General features: G+C 46.5%; 1 protein-coding gene across 1 annotated transcript in view; it reads right to left on the bottom strand.

Annotated features, from left to right (window-relative positions):
- LOC138468123 (putative deoxyribonuclease tatdn3-A) overlaps positions 1 to 22,560 on the bottom strand; it is a 1,043,131-nt gene that overhangs the window by 965,801 nt on the left and 54,770 nt on the right. Inside the window, exon 2 of the mRNA XM_069608540.1 lies at positions 4,426 to 4,458. Within this exon, the coding sequence (XP_069464641.1) occupies positions 4,426 to 4,458 (33 nt within the window). The remainder of the gene's footprint in view (positions 1 to 4,425; positions 4,459 to 22,560) is intronic.

Here is a 22,560-nt window from a genome sequence, read left to right as displayed (position 1 = left end):
GCCACCGCTACTTTGAGCCTGTCACCGCCCGTCCCAGCAGTTGTGGCTGACCTGATGACAACGTCAATCCATCGTTGGCCAGCCAGGAACATGTGGGTCTGCGGGGTCTTCTGCCGAAATCTCGTCACCAATGAAATAATGGGAGCAGATACACAGGGAGACAGGTAACTGTTGTTTATCTGTCCAGACGGACAACTTGGGCGCACTGTCATGATGCATACCCCCAGGCATCCAGACCACGTCCATCAGACCTGGGAGCAGGCATTATGTCGCCTTGAAAAAACCCAGCAACCCCTGCTAGGGGCTGTCTGGGTTCAGTCCTGGCGCCTATGGCGCCAGGCTCATATGGGACATCAGTCCTGGCACCATAGGCGCCAGGCTCATAGGTGCACACTTACCTGATGCAGACCATGCTGCAAGAAGATCCAAGCCCATGTGAGGCCTGGAAGGGACTACTTTACCTTAAGGACTATTTTGTTACTCGGGTGTGGTCGGGGAGGAATACCTACCTGGGACTACTTTGGAGGCTATTTAAACCACGCCCGAAGAGCAGCACACACTTCGCGTTATTCTGCATCCAGCAGCGTAACGCTCACCGTGCCAGCAGCAGCATCCAGCCTTCTGCCACGCCCGCCTCGAACCTGGAACACCTAGAAAGAAGGAAAGAAGCAAAGGTTAGAACAAGAGTATTACCTGATTTCTTACCTGATTCCGGATTCATCGCATCTTCAAACCAGAGGAAAGACTTTGTTTTAAACGTGTCGCATCGCCAGCTGCAGCGCCGCACCATACTCACCGTTCCACGCAGCATCTCTTCGATCCGGCGCTGTCTCCATCTTTACATCGCCGCATCCCGGCACCTAAGGGGGACAAGAAACTACAAGGTGAGCAGAGAGAACAGACAGAGACAATCTCTTTAGCCGCCATATGCTTATCTGATTTTACCGCCAGAGTTATAATTCTTCAGCACGCCTCATCTTCTAATGCCGCACCTGTAAGATAAGGAGAAAGCAGCAAGTTTAACCCTTGGCATTATTTACCAGACAGTTTTAGGTAACACAGACTTTTACCGGAGCGCTTTCAGCTGTCAATCTTCTTATTGGGTCAAAGCTGCAAGATAAAAGAGGAATTGGACAGGAGTGAATTCCAGACATTTTGAACTCTTACAAACTATATACTTACGGCTCTTCGCCAGGACCTTTTGGAGTCAACAACTCTTCCAATATCTTCAGGCCAGTGAAGTAACTGGTCATCAACGCGCCCCTACGTGCTTCGCAGGATGGAGAGCTCATCCTTCAAGAATATAAGGTGAGATTGCTGAGAGGGCGCTTCAGAGGTGATTAGTGGGGAGGACAGTGGGGGTGCTATCACTTGAATCCACAAGTGGCTAAATCTATCTCTCCACTTGTAGGAGAATATTTCTACGGGCAAAGCAGAAAAGATTAGGAGGGCAGATCCAGTCAGTCATCGCTGCACTACGCATCACGTGGGTGGAGGCCGCAGCACTCTGGGTCCGACCGACGCCCCTGTGGGAGCCAGGTGAGCGTAACACGCACTGCCACTCAGCACCCAACTGTGATCGAACCTGGAACCCTGGCCAAAGAACAACAACCAGGGTTCCACTACAACACAAATCCAGTGAATTGGTTCCTTCTCCCCAAGGGGAAGCTGCCATCTCTGAGACTAGGGAGGTTAATCTCCACGGCACTCCGACAGAGAGGGGCAGAATGCTAAGAAAGCAGACCATGTATCCCAGGGGCCCAGTCGGTCTATAGAAAAACAGAGATTAACAGAGAAACCCAAAGAATGGGGGGGAGAAACCAATACCCAGAAGGAGTTTACTAGAAATGAGAAAAAAACAGAAGCACCTGGAAGGGGTGTATTTGATGGAAGGATTCCCCATGAGAGGAATGCCCAGTCGAGAGGCAAGAGCCTGACGGCGAAACAAAGCCACTCAGAGAGGGTGGCGAATCACATTCACTTGCCCGAAGGAGAGTCTGCGGGTCCAAGTGAGACCACAAATAGTTATTACCTGTATGAATCTGACCCCCCTGGAGGGGTGAGCAAGAGGCGACATTTGCACAACTGAAAAACCTACAAATCCAAGTTATATCTTTAGCAAATTAACATTTATAGTTATTAAGACCTTGTGGAGGAGCATAGGAGTTTGCGCTTTTGGATGTATTGAGAATGAACAAACTTAAGTTTAGAATCATGTGAGCAGATCAGGGCCTGTAAATCCCAGGCAAACCACATTAAGAGGGCACCAGGACTTTGGGGAGAGATAAAGGAGAGCGTACTGGATAATGTGTCCGAAAGGGAACCTTGTGTGCCCATGGTGTTAGGACGTATTATCCCAAGATGGAGTTGGTTGTAGAGATGTAGTGTTCGGATGTTTGATGTACTTTGGGAGTGGCGCTCAATTGCTAAATCTTGGTGGCTTTGTTGGTATACATATTGTGTATTGGAACATATCATTTGAGTGCGTTAGTGCAGAGAGCAGTCAGCAACTTTGATGGAATGATAAACCTGAAACCACAAATTACAGATCATAACATGGCAAAGCAAGACTTGAAAGTCGTCACAAGACATTAGAAGTCATCAAAACACATAGAAAAGGACTTACGACCTGGTGCCCTCACTCTGCTCCTACCACTGGCCTCTCGCAGAGAGGTCCCATTTAATTTCTCACCGCCAGACCCTGGGGGTGTGTTGGTCTCTCTCTCTCTCTATCTATCTCTATCTCTTATGCACACACACACACACACACACACACACAACATCAGGTATTTTTGAAGTGTCCCATTTCTCACTGCTGGAGCGGAGTAAGGGGAATCATGCTATTGTGTTCACAAATCCCCTTGAGAAAGGTAATGGAAATGCTTCAAGGGGGAGGTGAAGATGTGGGGGTACTTGAATGTCGGGAAGTGAAGTGCCCTGAAAAACGCTGACGGGATCAACTCAGGGTTGGGAAGAAGTCCACCCCCCCGACCCCTGGTGCTTCAGGATAAGGCAGAGACCGTGAGACATAATCTAAGAGACCAGGGGGTAGGGAGGTGCTGTCAAAGGTCTCTATATGATCACATTATTGCATGCTTTATAGATGTAGTGCACCTGCGCGGATAGCAGCCATCTTAGATATTAGCTGCCATATTGGAACACAAAGCTTAAACGCAGCGCAGCAGTCAGCATCCCAGGCCTAGGTCGCGAACATGAGCAAAGGAAAAGGTTGTATCCCGGGCACTGATGAGAAAGGTCAGAGCTACAGAGATCCATAAACCCTTCATTTTCTAAAACGTTGCCAGCCTACACGCTCTGGGAAGAATGTGCCCTGCAAGGCCACAGGAGGAGGGATGAGTAGCTTTGTACGATACAATACCAGGAGAAGAAAGGCACGGGCCTCCGACCCCGACTAGTCCAAATTCTAAGTTATAACACCCAAATGCCCTAGCTTTAGGAACTCTGAATTCCAAGGTGCCAGCAAGCCCCAGACCACTGATCATAAACCTGTTAGATCCTCGATCGATCAAAAAGATCAGAAAGCAGGGCTTTCTTGCCTTGACTTCTAGATCACGTGATTTGTGCTGCGAGGTGCAGGGAGGGATGAAATTATAGCCCGAGGGTGGAAGACCTTGGAGAGGTGCCGGCCTGTCAGGGAGCGAGTGAAGTGTGTGAGTTAGTATGACCTCGGCTTTTCCCCCTGGCCCATGTCTGCTTGTACCAGGTGCACTGCTACATAGAGATGTGTGGTTTAGTTTGCACATAATTGCCAATTAGCCAGCTTTTGACCGATAACCAATGCAGCAACACCCACGTGGAAGATGGACAGACGGAGCTGGGACCAATGGCCTGGCATCTCCTATGGAGCAGGTGACCTATGTATAAGTTCTCATCAACCAGCCACGTGGGTCTGTACTGTATGTGATCATGTCACTGATGACGCTATATACCTTCTTAACGTGCTGATAGTGTAGATTTTGGGAGTTCATTCCACGGCAGTTCTTTGTTACTGCTTTCCATTTTTGTGTGGAAATAACCATTGTTATCCTTGCAAGAGGTGTATTGGGCCTTTTTCCCTAACGGGTTGTATTCTTTCTGGTGTGAGCGTCTAGGGGCTTTTCTACATCAGCAAGGCACTAAGGTGCAGCTGTAGACACAGGTAACCAAGGTGTGATTTGTTCAGGTTCAGGGCACCAAACTACTTTGGTATAGATAATAGTAGCTGTAAACAATGGAATACGATTGGCCAGTTGCTACACCTTTGACTGAGTGCCATCAAGTAAAACGGATCCCACATGAGAATCTAGTTACACAAGTCTGACTTGCGCTGCTGAATCTCACTGTGGGTACCCAGAGTATGATAAAAATGAAGCTTGAATCTAACAATACGTTTAAACACTTGAGTAAAGCAAATAATTCACTTACCTTTCTTGATTGTTCAACCACTTCATCAATATCCTGTAAAACCACAGAATGTGTTACTGCTATGCATGAAATATTATTGCTATTGCTATTGCTACAACATTGTCAAGTCATCTGTGTAAAGAGGTAGTAGTGCTAGGTACTTGTTATTCTGGTCAAAATAAGGACACCAATTGTGGCAAATGATGTCAATTATTGAAGTCAATGAAACAAAATCATTGTTTGCACATAATAATGATTGCAGAATAATCAAAAATATAACTTTCAGTAAAAAATAAAGTGTTCGATTTACAAAACCTTTTTCGACGCAAGGTTGTGGCTGATACAAATAAGGTAACAGAATGTATGCATCTCTGATGTGCACATTTTGATCCCCTTGGTGTGTTTGTCTGTGTAATTGTGTACATTTTGTGGAGGGAGTAGGTATTATCTATACAGAAAAGCACTTCTGGAACACCAAAAGGATATGCTTTTGTGTGTGAATAAAATGCTTCCTCCTGAGCCTCTTTAAAACAAACACAACGAAATATTGCAGAGCTAAGTAGAACATTGAGAACTTGATTTACATTTTTTCACAGTACTACCATACTTTCTCTACTCTATGACAGAAAGTTACACAGTGAGAGTGCAGAAGTGTGACTGGATGCTGTGGCAATTCAAGGGATCTTGTCACTTCTACCCAGACCAATCAAGATAACCCAGACGAAGAGCCAAAGAAACCTGCAGAGTAATAACAGGTCGCCTGACTATACCACTGAGAAGAGTTGGGCCCCAAAGAGGCATAAAGATTACAGCAGATCAGTAAAGAAGGACTCTGACTTTATGCTGGCGCGGATCCAGCTACAGGAAATGAAGATTGAGGAAGGACTGGCAAAATGAGAGAGCAGCCAGCGTGAAGCCAGCGTGAAGCCAGCCCAGCAAGTTCGAACCTGGGAACACGAAGCTGCAGATATGCTGATCCCCGGTGACAGGGACATTCAGGAACGATCGGTGGAGCTCTGCAGTCGAGGCCAGGCTCCTGACCAGTGAAGAAGGGAAGAGAAGCCAGCGGCGGCGTGATCTCAAGGAGGTGGACCGCGTGGTGCTGCAACTACGCCAGAGCCATGTGGCGTAAGTCTCTGCAGAGCCGCAAGAATGGAGCGGGGAGTAGAGTGAAGAAAGAATGAAGCAGTGAGGCAATGCGGGGCAGCCCATCACCCCAGGAAGAACTGGTGACACAGTCCCGACACACAACAGGTAACAGGAGTAGCAGGAGACCTGGTAGGGGTTTGGGGCAGCTCCAGAGTCAAGAAAACCTCAGGAGTAATCTCCCTTGTCACAGTAGTAACACCCTGAGAACCAAGAGTCAAACGTACATCAGGAGGAATCTCCCTCATCACAGTAGTGATTCCCAGGGAACCAAGAGTCAAGAAAGCCGCAGGGATGATCTCCCATTATAGTAGTGCTATTCAGTAAACCAAGAGCCAAGAAAGCCTTGGGCGGAATCTGCCTTGTCACAGTAGTGATACTGAGAGAACCAAAAGTCAAGAAAGCCCCAGGAGTAATCCCACTATTCACAGTAGTGATATTCAGAGAACCAAGAGTCATGAAATCCTCAGGAGTAATCTCCCTCGACACAGTAGTGATACCTAGGGAACCAAGAGTCAGGAAAGCCATCAGGAGTAATCTCGCTCATCACAGTAGTAATATTCAGAGAACCAAGAGTCAAGAAACCTCAGGAGTAACCTCCCTCATCACAGTAGTGCTACCCAGAGAACCAAGAGTGAATAAATCCTCAGGAGTAATCTCCCTCACTACAGTAGTGATACCCAGAGAACCAAGAGTCAACAAAGCCTCAGTGTTAGACTCCGACGGCCCTTGAACACGTAGTGTAGCCGTAGAATTCTTCAAGATAATATGTTTCCCGAGTGAGAAAACAAAACACTCTGGGAAAGTTATTAACCAGAAGATGGACACCAGTTGACCTTTGGGGATTTGAACTGCACAGGGATATTCCGAGGGGAAGTTCCAAAGACTTGGATACCTGCAGAGAAACCATACAGATATCAAAAAGGCGGAATGCTTGCAGTCAAACAAAAACAGACAAGTCACAGGGGTGGATTAACCTGTCGTAGTGGTAAGTAACGAAGGCCACAGACAGGTAAAGCTTGGGACTCAAATAGGCTTTCCCCTGCAAGACATTAATTACAAAAATAAAGAATCATGGGGTTCTTGGTAAACAGAGTATAACACACACTTCTACAGAAACCAGGCTTACCAATATGCAGGTGAGATGGCAGATATTGATTTTGGTCCGGAGGAGGGAATAACCTACCCTGACGGAACAAGGGCACCTAACCCTGGAGTGGCGAGTCTCTAGTTCTGTGTGCACCACTGGCCCCGACGGCACAAGGACGCCCAGACCTGAAGTGGCGAGTCTCTAGTTCAGTGCGCCACCGGACCCGACGGCACGAGGCTGCCTTACAGAGGTAAGTTGAATGATGACACAAAGATGGAGTGGGGACGATGTCCTGTGAGGAGATGAAAAGATGCAGAGTCCGAAGATGAATGGAGCGAGATAAACTGGAGCAGGTAAGTATGTGTGATGATGCGAAGCCATCATGATCGGAGGTCAGAAGGAGGCTGACGTGGAGAGATGAGGAATCACTCCGGAGGCCGGAACGTGACGGGTTGAATACCGAAGACAACAAGGTAACACAAGGGCTGGGCAAAGCAGTCCGCAGGACATAAACAGAGTTCGGCAACTTACGATCAGAAACTGAGGCAGACAAGGGCAAGACCAGGCAATCCAAAATGTGACAGTTCCGTAGTCAAGAAGTAACAGGAGACGTAACAGAAATACAAGGTTGCAGGAAACAGCTTAATCAGAAGCGCCGCAATCGGTTACTGAACGGCTTAAGAGCCCGCAATCACGTGTTACAGCGGCACACTTCACGTGACCGGAAATCCGAGAATGCCGTGCTAGTCTCCATGATGACCGGCAGCGCTCAAGGAAACTGGTCCGTGTGTGAAGGGTATAGAGCGGTGTTAGGGTCTTTTCAAGTAAGTACGATGTGGTATGGCATAATTTACTTGTAAATCCTTATAGCTTGTGGAGGTTTGAGACGGATCCTGAATAACGCTGAGATCCCATTGTTTCATGCAAGCCATTACTTCATCTCTGGGAATCGACGACAGATTCTCCACGGCTTATCACCCACAAATGGATGGAGCAAACAGAGCGTCTTAATGCCATAATGGAACAGTATCTTTGTTGCCTCACGTTACAATATCATGACACCTGGCTGTCTGTTACATTCTCGGTTTATAGACAGTGGATTAGGATCATGGATGCGGGATAGAGCATCCACATTGGAATGCTGTGACCCTGGGCGATAAGTAACGATGAAATGGTAGGCAGAGAAAAACTCATGCCATCTGGCATGGTGGGCAGTGTTACACTTCACAGAACGCAACACCACTAGATTTCTATGGAACGTATATACTTGGACTCGCAAGGAGGTGCCTAATAGATGATGACGCCAAACAAGAAAAGCGTCACGTACCGCAAGCAGTTCCTTTTCCGCAACTAAATAGTTATTTTTGTATGAACTAAACTTGCGTGAATGGAAAGCTACTGGGTGCAAGATTCCAGAATTACGACATCCCTGGAACAGAATGACACCTACTGCCACATCTGAGGCATCTGACTCCACCACAAAAGGTAGAGTAGGATCTGGGTGCTGTAATACAGGAGCGGTTGCAAATGCCTTCTTTAAAACATCAAAGACTTCTTGTGCCACAGCATTCCACGCAAAATGTGTCTTACTGCTTGTCAAGGCAGTTAATGGGGCTACAATGGGTGAAAAAGAACGTATAAAACGCCTATAAAAGTTTGAAAACCCCAGTAACGACTGTAAAGACTTCAAATCCTTCGGGACGGGCCAGTCAAGAACAACCTGCACCTTTGAATCGCTCATACGTATCCCTTTGTTGGTGATGACATATCTCAGGAATTTCACCGAGGATACATGGAAAATGCATTTTTCCAATTTGGCATAGAGGCGGTTGTCCCGCAGCCGTTGCAAAACCGATGCCACATGCTGGATATGGGTCTCTAGAGTCAGTGAATATATAAGAATATTATCTAAATATATCACCACAAAAACATCCAGCATATCACTGAATATGCCATTGAAGAAGTGTTGGAAGGTGGCTGGAGCGTTACATAGGCCAAATGGCATTACGCAGTATTCGTACAAGCCATACCGCGTCTTGAAAGCCGTCTTCCATTCATCAACCTGGCGGATCCTTCCAAGGTGGTAAGCACCCCAAAGATCCAGCTCGGTAAAGATTTCAGATGACACCAGCTGGTCAAGAAGAACAGAGATAAGAGGAATCGGGTATTGGTTTGTGATCGTGACCGCATTTAATTCACGATAATATATATATGGTCTCAAATCACCCTCCTTCTTAGGTACGAAGAACATTGGTGAAGCAGCGGGTGAGCGGGAAGGCCGAATGAATCCCGATTTGAGGGACTTCTGAATATATTCTTTCAAGAGAGCGTCTTCTTTTACTGTCAGGGAGTAGACCCGACCTGCTGGTATCTTAGCCCCCGGAATAAGATCAACCGGACAGTCATAGGGTCTGTGTGGTGGTAACAACTCAGCTCCTTTGGGATCAAAAACATCCCGATATGAGGCATAGACGTCAGGTAAGGAGGCAATTGTAACAGCACCGATAGTTAAGCCAGTTTTTAGCAAAGGGCAACAAGGGTTGGTGGGAGTAACAACGGAAGACATACATGATTACTCACAATATGCAGAACCAAAGACAACCTCCCCAGACTGCCAGTCAATACAGGGATTGTGTAAGGTCAACCAGAGTAAACCCAGGATGACCCTAAACTGAGGTGCAGCAATGACATCAAGAGATATGGTTTCCATGTGACCTGTACTAGTTGTCATGCTCAAAGGAACGGTCTGTTCAGTAACCAACCCAGACAAGAGTGTGGTTCCATCGAAACAAGTTCTGATTTGGCCTTAGGAACCAAGGGTGGTGCCCATGTCTCTGACATATTGTGTGTCTATATAATTTCCTGTGGCACCAGGATCGATAACCACCCTAAGTGTCCATGAGGAACCAGAGGGAACCTCCAGTTGGGTCAAAATCGTGACTGCCACAGAAGTAACAGGGTCCTCTGATTTATGGCTCAGCAATCAGATCCGCTCTACTGCCAGGCTGTCATGTTTCCCTGTTTCTTGGGTTTCCATGGGCAAACACGTAATATGTGATCGGGGGAACCGCAGTAAAAACACAAATTGTCCTTCTTGCGTCGCTCCCGTTCTTCAGGTGTCAAGGGACCACGGACCGCACCGATTTGCATAGGCTCAGGGTTTCCTGATACAAAGGTTGGTATGGGCACAGGCAGAGGAATGTGGGTCTTTCGCTCCCCTTTCCGCTCAGAACGTCTGCCATCTATTTGGAGTATCAGATCAAGAATATCAGGAAAAGCACTAGGACGAACAGGGACTGTAGACAAGATGTCCTTCAAAGACAAAGATAAACCCTTATAGAACAAAGAGGACTTATTTTCCTCTGGCCAGTTGGTTTCAGCAGTCAGCTAATTGAATTTCGCCAAGTACGAGAACAAAATCACCTTGTATAAAAGTCTGTGGCTTGTGACTTGTATCGGGTGTCAAAAACTTGGCTCATCGCAGTCAGGACGGCGTCACAGTCATACAGCATGTGACTACCCTCTTCAAGCAGAGGATTAGCCCAAGCTGCCGCTGTACCTCCCAAATGCAGCCTTAGTAGTGGAGTTGGGGAATTCATTAAGGCGGCATAAGAAGTGTAAACAACACTGATTGACAAAGGTCCTGAAAATCTTAGGGTCACCGGTGAACATCTCCGGTGGAGCGAGAGGGAACTGAGCAGTGAAATACACAGGTCCCTGCCCCTGGTTCATAGGCAAAAGCCCAGAGGTCAAGGCACCTGAGGCCGGAGTAGCAGCCGGACTGGTGCTGGGTATGGCTCCTTGGAGTTCGTCCATGCAACGTTGTGTGGCATTATGTGCCGCAGCCATATCCGTGCGTAAATCAGCCAAAAGCTGCACGATTCCCGTAAGGTTTTCACTGATGTCCATAATGATGGCTTCTGATTTTGTTAGACTCTGACGGGCCTTGAACACGTAGTGTAGCTGTAGAATTCTGATGGGAAACTGATGGGAGAATGGTTATAGTGAGAGGGCGGGTGGAGAACAAAGAGGTATGCATTGTAAATACGTATGCCCCCAATCAAAATACTGCAGCATATTTCAGAGCTCTTAGCGCCAACTTTAGTGAATGTGTGGGGGGAGCGGTGATCTGGGGAGGGGACTTCAACTGTGTACTTAATCCCAAGGTAGACAGATCGGATGGCAAGATTGATAAGCCCACCCCAGCGGCTAAAACACTACAACAGCTGTTAGATGATTTTGGCTTGATAGATGCGTGGAGGACGAAAAATCCTAATGAGAAGCAATACTCGCACTATTCTGCCCCACAGCGGCTGCATACAAGACTTGACTATGTTTTCACCACGCCAGAGGTGGTTATAGAAATTACTCAAATGGAATACAAGGCGAGGGTCCTATCAGATCACTCGCCCCTGGTCCTGGGGTGGCATATTGCCACCCGAGGGCGAGGATTCCGACGTGCCGCCTCAGAGCGGAGGCTCTCAAGGATCCAGTTTTTAGAGAGGATGTAAGAGAAGAGATCATCAAATACTTTGAGATGAATACTGGTAGCGTTGACTCAGCAGGTATTCTATGGGAAGCCTTTAAGGTTGTAATGCGAGGAGTTGCCATAGCTAAATCCAAGGGTTTGCAGGGCGGAGTACTGGCTGACCTACAAAGAGCAGAAGAAGAACTAGAAAGAGCATTGGGAAATGATCAGATAGATACGGAGTTAGTACTCACATTGCAACAGCAGTGTGTAGAACACTGGGAAAGGCTCTGCAACCTCAGCTATAAAAAGTATGTGGAAAGGCAACATGTGGGAGGGGATAAAAGCGGCCGCCTTTTGCCATGGCTATATAAGAGCGAAACCCCTAGACCCCCGATCAGGACGGTAACTAGGGAGGATGGGGAAGTAGCGGATACCCAGGAGGGAGTCAACAGGGAGTTTGCTGATTATTATAAGGTATTATACGAGGACAAGGAAGGGGGCAGCCAAGAGGAGATAATGGAAACACTAGAAGATAGAGGATTGCCCCAAATAAACGAAGAGGAAAGAGAAGAGCTTGAGGCGCCAATTACCCTGGAGGAGCTGAAGGAGGTCGTACAGCAGTTGCCCACTAGTAAAACCCCAGGTGCGGATGGGTTCCCGAGTGAGTTTTATAAGGTATACAGGGATGAAGTGCTCCCTCGATTGTTAGAAATGTTTAACGAGGCGTTTGAGGTAGGAAGGTTGCCGGAGTCGCTCAGAGAAGCAATCATAATACCGCTCCCCAAACCTAACAAACCAGGGCATAGCTGTGGCTCATATAGGCCGTTATCAATGTTAAACCAGGACAGTAAGATATTGACGGCTGTCCTGGCAAATAGATTGCGGAGAGTAATTAGCAAATTGATACATCCTGACCAAACAGGCTATGTCCCGAATAGGAACATAACTCACAATCATAGGCGGCTTCACCAGGTGGTTGAATGGGGAGGTAAAAATGAAGGCGAAATGGCTATTGTGTCGCTAGACGCGGTAAAGGCTTTCGACTCGGTTCGGTGGGCGTGGTTGTTGGCGGCCCTGAGGGGGTATGGAATGGGACCAGGTTACATTAGGTGGGTACAGATGTTATACAGAGAACCGATGGCCAGAGTTCGGACAGGAGCGGTAATTTCGGAGAAATGGCAACTTAGCAGAGGCACCAGGCAGGGGTGCCCCTGATCCCCGATGTTGTATATTTTGGCTTTGGAGCCCTTGGCAATATACCTCAGGCAACAATATGAGACGGTAGGTATTGAGGTAGGGGGGGAGAGACACCTAGTATCCCTATATGCGGATGACCTGTTACTATACTTGAAATACCAGGAAGAAAATCTCCAATATATTCTGGAAGTGATGGAGAGGTATGCGAGACTGCCCGGCATAGCGGTGAATCCCCAAAAATCTAGTATATTTCCATTGGGTAGCTATAAGGGAACCCCTGTAGAGAGGTTACCGGTGTTGCAAATACCATGGGTGGTTGGCTCCTTCCGGTATCTTGGAATAGATGTGTGTCACACGGTAGAAGAGGAACATAAGATTAATACTGAAATAGCCATTCAGGAAATCCGTGAATGTATGAAGTTTTGGGAAAAGTTGCCGCTAGCAATGATGGGACGAGGGGCAATGCTTAAGATGGTGGTTCTGCCTAGACTTTTACATTATTTTAGCAATATTCCATATATGATACCTAAGAAATTGTTTGTAACTCTGAACAGCTTGTGTAGAGACTTCCTGTGGCATGGTACCCGGACTAGAGTGGCGCTATGGAAGTTACAGAACCCCTACGAGAAAGGTGGCATCAAGTTGCCCAATTTTGAGGTCTATTATGTAGCAGGTCAATTACAATATGTGGCCAAATGGCTTTCCGATGAGGTGACCCCCGAACACAGGTTGCTTGGACAGGACTGTGCCCCGTTTTATTTAAGGGAAATCATTTGGTTGCCTGAGTCAGAAATGAAGGAGCGCCCTGGGATGATGACGCTTCGGTGGAAAATGTGGCGTTGAGCATGCCGGATGATGGAAGACCCATCCCCGTGTACCCCACAGGTGCCGCTGGTTGCCTTGGCAGGAGGAGATGAGCAGTTGAGAGGGATTATTAGAACCTATTGGGAATCAGTTGGGCTGGTAACATTAGGAGATATTTTGCAAGAGGGGACCATCAAGGAATTTGGCGAGCTCGGGGAGGAGGTTGGATTTCATGCGGGCCAATACGTTACGTATCATAGATTGGTGCAGAAAATTCGGAAAACATGGCCTGAAACAGTGTTGACAGGGGAACCAGACGCAGTGATGGGGACAATATATGACATATCGGAAGGGGGGCATGAGATTTCTAGATTGTATGAGATGGTGATGATTAAGGTTGGAAAGGAATTAATGCATCTGAGATTGGACTGGGAATCAGAGGTGGGAGCCCACATGGAAGATGAGGTATGGGAACGGGACCTGGGCTACCACAAAAAAGTGTCAAGGAATGCCCGGTTACAACAAATACAGCTGTACATAACGCATAGAGCATATATGACCCCTCTGAAGATATCTAAGTTCGCAAATGTTGGGCGACAGGTGTGCCTGCCCTAAGTGTAACAAAGAAAATGCTGACATGACACACATGTTCTGGTCATGCCCAGTAATTGAAGATTCTTGGGGAGAAATAGCACAAAAATTGGCAGAGAAGGGGGTCACACTCGTTACGGACACTGCATGGGCCTGCTTGCTGGGAGGGTTCCCCAGATCACAGAAACTTAAACATGTTGGGAAGTTGAAAGATCTGGCATATGTGCTTGCAAAACAGAGGATAGCTATGGGATGGAAAAAGTGTTATAAGCCGCGGGTGGAGTTGTGGTGGAAGGAGATGCAGAAATGGGCGGAAGCTGAAACGATTGTATGGCAAGAGGCGAGTAGTATGAGTGGGAACGAGGAAACGAGCATCCTGATGGCATGGAAATCATTGATAGCAGAACTGTTCGGAACAATATTGGCCCCAGTGGATTCCGATGAGAGCGATACCTTGCCCATGTAGCGGATATTAGATTTGAGGGGATAGTTAGGCTGATAAAAGGGGGGTGGGATTGAGGGAGCAGTGGTTATTTACTAAAAGATGTTAATAGTAATGATTATGACTTACACTGCGTGTTTGGTTTGTATTGTTGCTTGGTGTGAATAAAATAAAAAATTTACCAAAAAAAAAAAAAGAAGAAGAGGTAAGGTTCTATGTGGGATTGTGGCTACAATGATCGATGCGCATTAGGGTACACCTATGGTTGGGTCAGCGTCTGAACACGAAGTCCCTTGGGAGTTCTTTCAGGGGAGATAGACTAAAGCTTAATGAACTCAGGATATGATTGATGCGCTTGATTATTATTATCGATGAATGAATTTATGAGAACCTTAATGTATGCTTTGTTATTGCTGGTCTGCGTTCTAGTATACTGAAATACTAATAAAAATATTTGTTTAAAAAGATCAGTTATTAAAGAGTGACCCATGTGACCGATGCATGCCAGTGACTTGTGATATGGCGAGGCTGACCATAGAGCTCTCCCGGATCCTATATTATGCTGGGGTGGTGGCACTCGCCCCCACGGTCACGCCATCATTCCTCTTCGCCATGAGGTAGGTGACTGTCACATATCTCCCGCCTTTCTTTCAAGGCCTTCACTTAGACTTCTATATGGTAACAACTTAGAAAATCGGAATGCACTTATAGGTGCGCTGTCTAATGGAACACTGTAAATGTGTAGGGCTGGAGAGAGACAGCAACCACCACATTAGCTGGGGATTCATTAGTCCTTGCTAAACGAGTAAGCGGTGCATTGTCGGCCAGCTAGATTATACCTCAGAGCATCAATGACTATTATAATCCTAGGCATTCCAGCTCTATTGTGGCATAGTTCTATCATCAAGGAAAATCTTACTACGAAGGCAAAAAATTGGCTGCTCTACCCAATGGCGTAGCTGGGAGAAAACTACCCCAAGACTCGCCAGAGAAGCATCGGCCTGAAATATAAAGGGGTCATTGAAAGTAGGCATAATAAGGAGAGGCAGATCACATGGAGACAGAGTTTTATATTGTCTGAAAGCCTCTTCCGAAGTGTTGGTCCACACCAACTGGTTGTACTTCTTATCAATGATGAGGAATTCAGAATTAAGTATCTGTAACATTTTTTCTTTGGTGTCTCTTGTGGCTGGGCAGTGCCATCACAGACACTGAAGTCAAGGTATTTCAGGGAGGCCAGGGAAAGGTGTCACTCTTCTGGAATAGCCCCTAGTCCGGGTTTCCAGAGGGTTGAGTTACTAAAGACGAATGGAAAACATGTTTTGTGAATGAATTGGTGGAGATTACAATCTCATCTAAGTAGGCCTGGTGTGGTTGTAGAACAGTGTCCATTACCGACTGGAAAGTGGACAGGTCACATGGACTCCAAAAGGCAAGATAATGCTAGAGGAGCCCGTTAGGTGCCACACAATCTATCTTCACTTGGTTTTAAGGCACGATGGCAATTTTTCGAGTACCCTTTTGTTAGAGACATATCTAGACTGTCCAATTCGCTCAATTATTTAATCGACTCTGCAATGGGTAGGTGTCAAATCCAAATGGATCTTCCTGAAGTCAATACAGAAATGTCAAGAGCCACCTGGCTTCAGACAAGCACTGTGGGTGATGAAAACTAGGTGGTAGACATCTATTGTTCCCCATGTTGTACCCAATAATTTAAGTCACTCAAATACCTCCGTAACTCAAAAATAATGTCCATACCATACAATTAACAGCTTGTTTTCCAAGGTCGGTAGGAGACTACTAGTACTTGGTATACAACTTCAAATCTCCTCAGGCGTGCCTGATTATGCTTTTGCTTCTCTTGGCTCATTTGAATATGCTGGTCTACCAGGCCCCTCAACAACTAGTGTCTCTCGTAAGTCATTTGAACAAACTGGGCTGAGTTCTGGCAAGACTTCTGTTTCTTCCATTGTCCTCTTAAAATGTTCAGGATTTCCTAGTGTTTGTTTCCATACTCTAGCTCAAAGGGGGTAACCTACCTTGGGAGTGCTTTCTTTTTCCTTACTGCAAGGAGAAGGACTACGCTAGCAGTTTGTTCACATTTTTTTGCATCTCCTCTGACCATCTTCTGCAAGAGATTTTAAGAAGCTCTTCAGTAGGCCATCTACCTGACATCTGCAAATGGTGGTGTGAAGTGCCTGTGTGTTTATAGCAGAGTGTTAAGTTTGATCATAAGTCTGAACACAGAACTCGACCACTGGTCTGTAAATATTTGTTTTGGGAAAACTGACACGGTTGGAATAAGGTACCAACTGCTTAATTATCCGTTGTACCATGTTTTTCCTCTTTGCAAAGACCTCTAGATACCAAGTTGCACTACAACTACGATATGCTTGTTCCCGGTTTTTGAGGGGCTTAGGGAAACCATTAACCCATTCCGATTTTAGACATGGGTACTTCTCTGATGAGCAGGGGTAGTAAGTGTCCCTGTCCGATGTCCCTTCAAGGGGTCTTCTGACATAGCTGTCATTGTTCACAGTATTTGTATGTGGTTTTAAATGCCTGACCAAGTGCAACAACTCAGAACCTCTTCCTGGGTTATCGTCAGACCCTGGTGTCCAACAGACAAGTGTGAATGGACTCATTCTGGTATGGTCTGCCTGAAATAACTGATATCACATTTTGCCACCTTGCATATGGTTATTCTCTACTTGGTATAACAACCCTATTTCGTTCGGGAAAATACAGTCCTGTCTTTTTCCTCCCTTCTTTAGTACAGCTTAAACATCATTCATCATTCTGCTCAGCAAGGGCCTATTTGCACTATTGTTATTATTTATATTTTTAGAAGGAACTTGATTTGAGGTTGTGTTGCAGTTTAACAACCAATAAATACCTGGCTCCTTATCAACCTTCTGTGATGCAATATGATATTCACAACATCAAACATGAAACACCCTCATGGAAATTGGATTTTAGTACTAATCGTGCTAAAATAATGCCACTTTTACTTGAGAAATTACAAGTTTATTGCCAACAACTTGAGACCTGGAGGATTTTACTGAGTGTAGAAGCTGAGCTCTCAATCTCACTAGCATTCGACAAAAAGCTGGAGATAAACCATAGGTTTAAATTGAAAGAGACTCTAAATCTTGTTGTCCATATTTGTATGTTGGCTCCCGCAGCCCACCAAAAACACTCGGATGGGCGCCAGCAGTAAAAACGAATAATGTATCCTCTTACGGTAGGTCAGGACAGGTTCTCCAGAAAAGATATACTGGCAACCTGTGTGTGCTGTTGGCTGAAGCGCAAATTCAGGGAGTCCTTTCCATCATTGCTTCAGAGCACTGACTTAATCTTCCCCGGACTACACAGCATCTATAATCAGGTGCCACCAGAACTAATGGTGGAGGTTCAGACTTTGCTGGATTTGCATGTGATAAAAGCCCCAACTGCAGTGAAGGAGCAAGGCTTCTACTGCCACTTCTTTGCAGTGAAGATAAAGACAGGAGGATTAAAACCGATACTGAATATCCTCTGCTTCAAATGGTGTATCCCACATAAGCACTTCAAATTGGTCACTGTGCATTAGGCCATCACATCCCTAAAACAGAATGATTGCGTGTGCATAATACATCTGAAAGATGTCTGCTGCACATTCTTATTTGGTTCCCATACAAACACTTCCTAAGTTACATAGCAGGGGAAAAGTATTACCAGGCCTCAAAAATGACTCATGGTGAGTAAGAAATGGTGTGCTGCATGTATGTTTAGAAGTGACAGGGAGTGTCTTTTTATAACTACCTAGTCGTGTTGTTGTACAATGTTTGTCTGTTATGATCTTTATGTTTTGTTCCCAAATCTAATGGCATGTTAACTTGAACCTATGCTTTTGAAATCCTTCTGCTTTTATTCGGCTTGCCCCACACCCTCACTCTTGTTTAAGCAGCATGCAGTTTATGAAAAGGGACATGATGCTGAAGTAAACTTGCAAATGTAATCTTGTAACCAAAACCCACTCCCGTTTGGACCCAAGACCTGCATTCTGCACACTATTAACAGGACAAGGTATCTGCAGCCCAGACCAAGAAGGCTTTTTTGTGCAGATTAACTGCCAGAGGTGCCCAGCAGCTGCCTAAGAGGAGTCCTGTCTTACACACTGCTATGTCCATCTGCATAAAGTCCCAAGGAGGCCTCAAGAAATTCCAGGAAGCCCTGTCATGGGTTTTGTTCCCCGGTTCAAAATCCACCCTCACTTAAAAATGCCCATAGTTCCATTCAGCTTTCCAATCTATAGAAACTTGTCATTTGTGGCCATTTTGAGGCCTGGAGGAGTAGACAGAAGGGCTGTGCCCTACATGTTTTTGTGTGCATGGTTTCGATATGAACATGCTCATGATAACACCCAGGCATTATGGAAGGTCTTAAAGTCTGACCACGGGGGAACCAAAGACAGTGCTCATGTCCTTAAGCATTTTGCACAAAACTTCACTTGGCATAACCACTAGTTGCCTGCCTGAGGTTTTTACAAGGTTAGATGAATCATCCATGTGCCCATATATATAAAATTACAAGTGAAACATTAGATGTTTTACCAGCATAACAAAGTGGGACCCCAGGCTAGGTTTGTCCAAACCACAATAAACCTTTGCGATCTGAAGTTTCAGCTCTTATGCATTCACAATCTTAGTGGGATCTTCAATTTAGCTTTGTAAAAGTAGGACGTTATTATTAGTTGATTACTACCATTTAGGACCACACAGCAGCATAGGAGTTAATCTCCCTTATTCCCACTTACCAAGACCGAATACAATTATTTTGTTTTATAATTAATGTGATTTGGTTACATATTGAAACTGTCACATAATTTTAAAAAGTATGTTGAAGAAAATTACACCAAATTCATTATACTAATGGATAAACCAATACAGTCAATAACATTAGAACAGGAATAATCCATACAAGTAAATATACATATAGCAAATAGTTTCATCAGATACCTCTAAAAAGCGACATTAGATTTCATTTAGAACTATACTATCAATTAATCGAATTAAAATATTTTATTTGGCTAAACTTAAAAGTTCCATTGTGAGTGCATTTATATCTCCAACCAATTTAAAAATGTCATCTATAAAATGCATTAATGCAATTGAGAGTGGTAAAGAATCCCCCTCATCATCCAACTCCATAGATTATCATAGAATACGCATGTGGGAGTACGTATAAATCGGTCAAAAACTGTATACGTAAACTATTCAAGCTCTTTCATTCCTGCCTTCTTTCTTCAGCACCTGGGAGGCAGCCTTGCTGCTCCAGCGGCCATCGCCATGCCTACAGCCGCATCGGACACTTCCACTTACTGCCAACGTAAGCCTAGTGTTGCGCTCACCTGGCTCCCACAGGGGCATCGGTCGGACCCGGACTGCTGCGGCCTCCACCCACGTGATGCGTAGTGCAGCGATGACTGACTGGATTTGCCCTCCTAATCTTGTCTGCTTGGCCCGTAGAAATATTCTCCTACAAGTGGAGGGATGGATTTAGCCACTTGTGGATTCAAGTGATAGCACCCCCACTGTCCTCCCCACTAATCACCTCTGAAGCGCCCTCTCAGCAATCTCACCTTGTATTCTTGAAGGATGAGCCCTCCATCCTACGAAGCACGCAGGGGCGCGTTGATGACCAGTTACTTCACTGGCTTGAAGGTATTGGAAGAGTTGTAGATGAATCCTGACTCCAAAAGATTCTGGAGAAGAACTGTAAGTATATAGTTCGTAAGAGTTCAAAATGTCTGGAATTCACTCCTGTACAATTCCTCTTTTATCTTGCAGCTTTGACAGCTGAAAGCGCTCCGGTAAAGGTCTGTGTTACCCAACACTGTCCGGTAAATAATGCCAAGGGTTAAACTTGCTGCTTTCTCCTTATCTTACAGGTGCGGCATAAGAAGATGGGGCGTGCTGATGAATTATACCTCCAGTGGTAAAATCAGGTAAGCATATGGCGGCTAAAGAGATTGTCTCTGTCTGTTCTCTCTGCTCACCTTGTTGTTTCTTGTCCCCCTTAGGTGCCAGGATTCGGCGATGTAAAGATGGAGACAGCGCCGGATCGAAGAGATGCTGCGTGGAACGATGAGTTTGGTGCGGCGCTGCTGCTGGCGATGCGATGCGTTTAAAACAAAGTCTTTCCTCTGATTTGAAGATGCGATGAATCCGGAATCAGGTAAGAAATCAGCTAATACTGTTGTTCTAACCTTTGCTTCTTTCCTTCTTTCCTTCTTTGTAGGTGCTCCAGGTTCGAGGCGGGCGTGGCAGAAGGCAGGATGCTGCTGCTGGCACGGTGAGCGTTACGCTGCCGGATGCAGAATAAGGCGAAGCGTGTGCTGCTCATCGGGCGTGGTTTAAATAGCCTCCAAAGTAGTCCCAGGTAGGTATTCCTCCCCGACCACAACCAAGTAACAAAATAGTCCCTAAGGTAAGGTAGTCCCTTCCAGGCCTCAATTGGGCTTGGATCTTCTTGCAGCATGGTCTGCATCAGGTAAGTGTGCACCTATGAGCCTGGCGCATATGGCGCCAGGACTGATGTTCCATATGAGCCTGGCGCCATAGGCGCCAGGACTGAACCCAGACAGCCCCTAGCAGGGGTTGCTGGGTTTTCTCAAGGCGACATGATGCCTGCTCCCGGGGCTGATGGACGTGGTCTGGATGCCCGGGGGTATGCATCATGACACCTAGCAATTGTGGAGTACATCATGCCTGATGCACAATTTTCATGCATTTCTTCTGGCAATTTGTGACTTGCTGTTGGCTGCACAACATTTGCTGAAGTATCCATGTTGCACCTGGATGAAACCCTTTTCTTGGGTTTTTAGTTTTTCTTTTGCAAATAGCACATGCATTCTAAGACCTTTCCAAGATGGACGTTCTATTTCAAATTGGACTTCCTTTGTTTGTGGTCAGGCCCCGACTCCCACTCCCATTGGTTGCCCGGCCTAGATAGGCCAATCAGTGCAACTGGGAGGTGGGAGCCGGCACCTGACCACGAAGGCCCACAACGAAGGCCCTGTCTACCCCTGTCCACCATGGTACGCTGCAGTGCCGCCCCTTGTGAGTATGTGTACCCCCTCCTGCCCCCAAGTCCATCTGTGTACCCCCTCCTGCCCCCTTGAGTCAGTGTGTGTACCTCCTCTTGCCCCCGAGTCCTTCTGTGTGCCCACTTCTGCCCCCGATTCCATCTGTGTTGCCCCCTCATGGCCCCTGGTCCACAGTAAAACCAGATATTATGCTTGCCTGTTATGTTAGCATTAGTAATTCATTTATCCATCATTCATTCCTATTAGTGACACATTAGTTATCCTTTTACTCCTACATTCCGTCCCCTTTCCTCTATACTTATGGGACATTCCTCCGTCCTGTGAGACGGAACCGTAGCACTGTGTAAAAAGCATCACATTTTTCAAAAATGTGTCCTTCCTCTCTTTTTACGTGGGGTACCGCATGCGGCCGTAACCCCGCCCTCCTTAGCTCCGCCCAGCGTATCACCCATCAGTCCTTTTCTCTGCACGATCGGGACTGGACGCACTTGCATCTTTGGGAGATTTTTTCCTTCCAGTGTCGTCCTCTCCTGCTCCGGCGTAGCGGTCGCGTAGTAGTCCGTCTATGCCGTTTCAGTTAGATTTTCCCAATTGTTCTTTGTGCGATCTATGCTTCGCTAGGGCAGATACCCATCCTCTTTGTTTAGAGTGTTTGGGTCCGGACCCCCGTTGGGACTTGTGCTTCTACTGCGATTCCCTTTCAGTCCGGGCGCTTCAGCGTTGTCTGGAGCGGTGGGAGGAGGTGTTTCAGCGCACTTTTCAAAGTTTCATCAATGAAAAGAAGGGACGCTCGGTAAGTTCTTTAGTTTTTAGAGCACCCCGGCTGGGGGACTCCTTCCCTGGGTCTTCCCGGTCCGGGAGGAGCTGCAAAAGCTCCATTACCAGGGTTTGCCGTGAGGTGCCTTCTAGGCCTAAAAAGTGTACTGGAGTTTTCTCTGAGGGCCTCCGTAAGGGGCCTATTGACACCGAATTACAATCCGAGGCCCCTCCTGTGGGGGCTGTTTGTGGGCCCAGTTCTAAAGAGGCAGTGGGTACCAGAGCTTGCTTCCTTGTCTGGAGCTTCCCATACAGACACAGGGGTACGTCCTGAGGCCTCTGTGGAGGTTTTCTGTACCGAAATAAGGTTCGAGGCCCCTTGTGAAGGGGCTGTTACCGGACTCAGGTCGAGGTTCCTATGTTTGAGGCTAAGGTGACCGCCAGTTCTGAGAGGCCTGTAAATGTCTTGTCGGTGAGGTGTACTCCTCATCCCTCCCAATCGGGCGGTGACACTGGTTCTGTTGAGGGGGCAGAGAGTGTGAGGTCTCTGACTGGAATTCCTCTGT

Source organism: Ambystoma mexicanum, chromosome 4q (assembly GCF_040938575.1).
Source record: "Ambystoma mexicanum isolate Mex_15411 chromosome 4q, UKY_AmexF1_1, whole genome shotgun sequence".
Lineage (NCBI taxonomy): Eukaryota > Metazoa > Chordata > Amphibia > Caudata > Ambystomatidae > Ambystoma > Ambystoma mexicanum.
The sequence above is the reverse complement of the archived record's forward strand: the minus strand, read 5'-3'. Positions and strand labels throughout refer to the sequence as shown.